The following is a 6117-nucleotide window of genomic DNA, read 5'->3' as shown; positions in this document are numbered from 1 at the left end:
GAATTCACCTTAGTAAGTAGAGAGAGAGTTATTCCTCGGAATAAAGAGTTGAACGAGTGAGCAGGAAAGTCAACCTATTGACATTTAAGAGTAGTTAAGTGTTTTGCCCATGTTTAAGTTTAAATATGTGTTTGTTTTACTAAGTTTCTATTCCTAGTAAGTTACTATTTTTATAAAGTTTTCATTTTTAGAAAGTTTCTTATTTTACTAAGTTTCTATGACTAGAGAGTTTCTACTTTTATCAGTGTTTTCCATTTTATGATACTTGCCGTATTAGATAAGCTTCCAATCACCCCTTTCCCTTCGAATGGCTAATTTAGATCTAGGGGCTTGAGCCATAGGACCCTTTAAATTGGAAATCCAAACCCTCTGCCTAGAATCTCATAGAAACCATTCGTCAAGAAAGTTCGAAGATCTATACATCTCTAATACATATCCCAAAATGTTTTTATGTTACAATATAAGTAGTAGGTTATAGGAGCTAGTAATATTAATAGTGTATACATGTTATTTATTTTATTTTTAATTGCATATAATTTATAACATTATTTACATGTTTCGGTAAAAATAATAACCGAAGTAAAAAGTAAAAAGTAAAAAGTAAAAAGTAAAAAATAAAAAATAAAAAGTAAGAAAAGAATACTTACTAGTAGTAATTCTTCAAAGAGAGAATGAGAGAAATTTTGGTGTGAGTTTGAATGAGAAATGAGGGGTATTTATACTTGAAAAAATTAGGTAAAAAGAATAAAATAATTAAAAGAAAAAGAAATATTTTAATTCTTAATGGGATTTTAAAATTAAAAAGTATTAAATATTAGGTCATGGGATAATGCACAAAATAAAATAATAAAAGTAGTTTTTTCATTATAATTTTTAATTAAAAAGTAATTTATTTATTTATTTATTTATTTTTTTCATTTATTTTAAGGATTTTTTTTTATATAAATAAACAAATTGATTTAATGCTTTTCCAAGAATATTTGTAAATAATATTTTATTTTATTTTATTTATTTTTTTATTTAATTAATAAATACAAATTTTGCATAAAAATAATAAATAATTCGGTATTTTGTATTTTTAATAATAATTATGATTTTAATTATTAAACTATAGTTTTAGTAAGTTTGTAAATATTATTACATTTATATATAATTAGATTTATTATATAGTTAAATATATAATACATTAACTAAATAATAAAAGTGATACAAAGTTTATATACTTAGTTAAATTATGTCAAATTATATAAATTAATAATATATTATTTATTTAAGCGTACATTGTTGACTAAAAATTACTATTCGGTCAATATTTAATTGTATATAACAACCCTTAATACATATAGTCAGACATATAACCCTAGGGTTAATTCAGTAAATTTAGAAGTCAAAAAGTGAGGGTTGTTACAGATAATGAGAGTGATGCTGAAAGTGATATTGAGAGTGATGGCAGTGAAAGTGATATTGAGAGTGATGATGCTTCCATTGATCACTTATCAGAGGGTGAAGAAGAGGTGAAAGAACTTAGGATTTTAAAGGCAAATGCCAAAAAGGGACAAAAAAAGATCCCAAAGCCAAAGTTAAATGTGCCAAAAAGATCAAATAACAACAACCCTATAATGGAGGCAATTGGTGAACATGAGGAGTTTATGGAAGAACTCTTGAAGAAGTTAAAAGATGATGAAGTGAGTGATCCTTTTAGAGCTATTGTAGCTGTTGAAGATGTGCCAATACATGATGAGAAAACTAACTGGAAATTGAAGAAGCCAATAGTCTGTGAGGAGTATATGAATGCAAAGTAGTTTAAAGATTGTTTAACCTATTATGCACTTGCAAATGGTTTCTCACTGTGGTATCATAGAAGCTGTGAAATGGAAGTTATTGCAAAGTGTGGCCAAAGACCACCTAGAGTGAAAAATCCAAACCAAGGTAAATGTTTATATTTAACTATTTTATAGGTAACTTTTTTATATGTAACTGTTTTATATGTAAATGTATCTGATTTGATTGACTGATAAATAGGTAAAAAAAGGAAGTACAACAGATACCCAAGTGTATCTAAGGGTGATGAACCAACTTGTCCTTGGAGGTGTTATGGAAGAAAGATGAAGAATGAGGACTCATTTTAGGTGTTATCTTTGGTTGATAAGCACACATGTGTTAGAAACTTTAGGTTTGGTAGTTTGATAAATTATAAGTGGATAGGCAGGGTATTTGGTGATAAAATTAGGGCAAATCCAAACATTAGGCTAGTTGACATTGCAGACTTGGTGATGAAAAAGTATAAGGCTACTGTCACTCCTAATCAGTGTAGATATGCAAAGAATTGGGCATTAACCGAGTATGAAAAGTCTATTGAAGAGCATTATGGAATGTTAAGGTCATATGGTGATGAACTTGTAAATAGTAACCCTGGGTCAACTGTTAAATTAGGAGTGACTAATAATCCAGATGGTAAAGTCTATTTTGACAGGTTCTATGTATGTTTGAATGCTCTTAAAGAAGGATGGAAAAATGGTTGTAGAAGGGTATTAGCTTTAGATGGTTGTTTTCTTAAGAAACCTAATCAAGGTGAGTTATTAACTGCAATAGGTAGGGATGGCAATAATCATATTTATCCTGTTGCATGGGCAGTTGTTAGTGTAGAAAACAAAGATAACTGGACTTGATTTCTTGAACATATTGCAGCTGACTTAGATGTTGAAGGTGGTGTTAATCTAACACTTATGTCTGACCAACATAAGGGGTTAATAGAAGCAGTCAAGGACATAATGCCATATGTTGAACATAGAAAATGTGCTAGACATATCTATGAAAACTTTAGGAAGAAATATAGTGGTGTAGACTTTAGGAACATGTTTTGGGCAGCATCTAAATCTTCTTATCCTGTACTGTTTGATACAATTATGGAACAAGTTAAGTCTGCTAACCCAAATGCTTTCAAATACTTGAATGAAAGAAATCCCAAATCTTGGTCTAGGGCTTTCTTTACAGTTGATAGAGGGTGTGAGGCAGTGGAAAATGGTTTCAGTGAGTGTTTTAACTCTGTGATTGTGTTGTGTAGACATAATCCAATAATAACAATGTTAGAAGCTATTAGGGTTATAATTATGGAAAGAATGAATGTTATGAGAATGCTTGCTGAGCATTGGGTTGATGATATAGCTCCAAATATTGTTAAAAAAACTTGAAGTGATGAAGGATCAACACAGGTATATACACATTTTAGTTTGTTCACTCTTTTTAATTTGTTAGAAGTTATTAGACTCTAATTATGTCATTTTTGTAGATATTGGCATGCACACTTTGCATGTGGATTTGAGTATGAGGTAAGGCACAAGAATGAAGCCTTCAAAGTAGATGAAAATAGAAGAACTTGCAGCTGCAAAATGTGGCAATTATCAGGTATTCCATGCCAGCATGCTTGTTCTGTAATATTTGCTCTTAACAAGTCCCCAGAAGACTATATACCTGCTTGGTTTAGAAAGGAAATGTACTTGAGGGCATACACAGCATATATTAAACCTGTGGGTGGAATGACAAGTTGGGTACCAAATGAATTGAACAAACCTTTGCCACCAAAACCAAGAATCATGTCAGGAAGGCCCAAAAAGAAAAGAAGAAGAGCAGCTCATGAAAGTGTTCCAGGAGTTAGGATATCTAGGGCAGGTGCACCTATGACTTGTAACAATTGTGGTGAGGTTGGCCACAATAGAAGAGGTTGTACAAATGCACCCAAGGAAAAGGTTGTTAAGGTGTCTAAACCTGTTGGGAGGCCAAGGAAACCTGCCAAGCCAAAGAATTGAACAAAGGTTGATGTGTTATGTAAGTATTTTGTAATTAAAGTCTTTTGGAGCAGGTCTACGAATGATGTGCAGTTCTATTAAAGTCTTTCGTAATTGATGTCTTTTGGTGCACAATGTGCTTTTGGTATGCAACTATGAATGATGTGTAGTCTATGTCTTTTGGTATGTAACTATTGTTTTTTGGTTAGTGAATGATATGTAACTAATGTGTGGTAAAACTGGAACTGCTTTGGTATGTAATTGGAATGTTTTGGTTATATTGTGTTACTGCTTGTGTAATGTGTAATCTACTTTTGTACAAACTGCTTTGATCATTTGGTTAGTGTTGTTTTGGTTAGTGTTGTTTCTTGTTACTGCTTGTGTACACTTAAATCAAAGATTGGAAACCAAAAGCTAGATATATTTCAATACATAACAAATACAAGATTTGCATTACAAATTCTTCATCTTATACTAAAAAAGCATAAAACAACACTTAACAACACAACAATTACTAGCATAACAAGAAACAGCCTATCATACACTTTTAGCTTCGACTTGATACTGACTAACTCTTGATTGACTTTCCTATCTTCATCATCATCTTCAGGTGCAGCATCATCAACATGTCTAGCGTTTAATTTCATGATTTGCATATGCATTTTATACAATAGATCCTTGTAGTGTTCGTTGGGAAGCTCCTCATCAAGAAACATGAAAACTTTACTGTGACGACCCGTCCTTATCCACCTGGACGAAGTCATCAACATTTGGTCCCATTGCGATGATCGACTCCATGTAATGTCCTTAAATTGAGCAGATGCACAGCGGAAGACTTAATTCGTACCTGAGAATAAACATGCTTTATAGTGTCAACCAAAAGGTTGGTGAGTTCATAGGTTTATCGTATCCATTATTTCAATATATTAATAGACCACAAGATTTCATAATCATAAACATAATACACTCGCAAGTGTATGTAAAGCATTCTAAGTGGTTGAGCACTTGGTAACCATACTTAACATTTAATCACGTCGCATATTCCCTTTATTATGAAATCTCACTACACCGTACCAAGTGTAGTCACCGAAACAAAGTACTGTGCAACCGTTGAATACTGGTCGTCCAGTCCGGTTGGGGTTGTCAGGCCCGATAGATCTATCAACAGGATTCGCGTTTACAATACCCATGTAAATAGTAGTTACCAAGCTACAGGGAAATATGCCAGTGGTACAACTCAACGTAGAATATATTTTTAAGTACTTGTGTCTATTTTGTAAACATTTATAAAAGCAGCGCATGTATTCTCAGCCCAAAAATATATATTGCAAAAGCAATTAAAAAGGGAGCTATGAAAACTCACCTAATGTATTTTGTAGTAAAAATACATATGACTATATTGAACAATGCCGGGTTGACCTCGGATTTATGAACCTATATCATTTGTATATATATTAATACACATAATCGTACTCAAACAAAATTTATATATTCTTATTAATTATTATTTATTATGATTTAATAGTGTTATATATATTTATTAATGTTTTATCTTTATCTATTATGTATTAAAATTAATACTTTCATACATAATTATATTGTTATTTATAATATATGTAAAAATGTTTATCTATTATGATAGTAGTAATAATAATAATAATAGTAATAAAAATGATAAATTTAAAATAAAGATACTTTTAATAATATTGATAAAAATGATAACTTTAAATAATACTTTTAATAAAAATGTTAATTTTTAACAATACTGAATATTTATAATCATAACTATAAAAATAATGATACTAATACTTATATGAATATTAATGATAATAATAATAATAATAATAATAATAATAATAATAATAATAATAATAATGATAATAATAATAATAATAATAATAATAATAATAATAATAATAATAATAATAATAATAATAATAATAATAATAATAATAATAATAATAATAATAAAATGAATCAATAACTACCTCAAATGGGAAGAGTAAAAAAAAAACAGAAATAAACTGCCTTGGCACTAGTTCGAACCCAAGACCTCTCGCTCATACGACAACTCCCCAAACCGTCCAACTATCGTTTCATTTCTTAATAAACTCGCATGTCTAAATCTTTATTATGTACAGAATCGATTATCTTCCTCCTCATTACTCATTTGTAGTTCATTAAAAGCCCAAGAAAATAGTCCATCTATTTTTAAAGAAGCCCAATCGAGTTACAAGTCCATTTAATAGTTTATTCAAGCCCAAGACTGATTTGTATGTCTCTGATCCAATAATACCGAAAACAGAAAATAATATAACTAGTAGGTCACAAC

The 6117-nt window shown here is 30.1% G+C and overlaps 1 protein-coding gene across 1 annotated transcript; it reads left to right on the top strand.

The window, feature by feature from the left end:
• Positions 1 to 1871: 1871 nt before the first annotated feature.
• LOC139901924 (uncharacterized) lies at positions 1872 to 3191 on the top strand. Its single transcript, XM_071884588.1, has 4 exons — positions 1872 to 1929; positions 2023 to 2089; positions 2210 to 2571; positions 2689 to 3191. Exons 1-4 carry the CDS (start codon positions 1872 to 1874, stop codon positions 3189 to 3191), a joined length of 990 nt encoding a protein of 329 aa, XP_071740689.1.
• The last annotated feature ends 2926 nt before the right edge of the window (positions 3192 to 6117 follow it).

The sequence above is a fragment of the Rutidosis leptorrhynchoides genome, chromosome 3, assembly GCF_046630445.1.
Source record: "Rutidosis leptorrhynchoides isolate AG116_Rl617_1_P2 chromosome 3, CSIRO_AGI_Rlap_v1, whole genome shotgun sequence".
Taxonomy (NCBI): Eukaryota; Viridiplantae; Streptophyta; class Magnoliopsida; order Asterales; family Asteraceae; genus Rutidosis; species Rutidosis leptorrhynchoides.
Note: the sequence above shows the minus strand (reverse complement) of the source record. Positions and strands in the feature narration are given on the sequence as shown.

Bases quoted from the DNA above. Each gene is read 5' to 3' on its own strand.
- LOC139901924 (XM_071884588.1), top strand. From the start codon at position 1,872: ATGGAAGTTATTGCAAAGTGTGGCCAAAGACCACCTAGAGTGAAAAAT. The intron at 1,930-2,022 runs GTAAATGTTTAT...ACTGATAAATAG, and splicing joins AGTGAAAAATCCAAACCAAG to GTAAAAAAAGGAAGTACAAC. The intron at 2,572-2,688 runs GTGAGTTATTAA...AACATATTGCAG, and splicing joins TCTTAAGAAACCTAATCAAG to CTGACTTAGATGTTGAAGGT.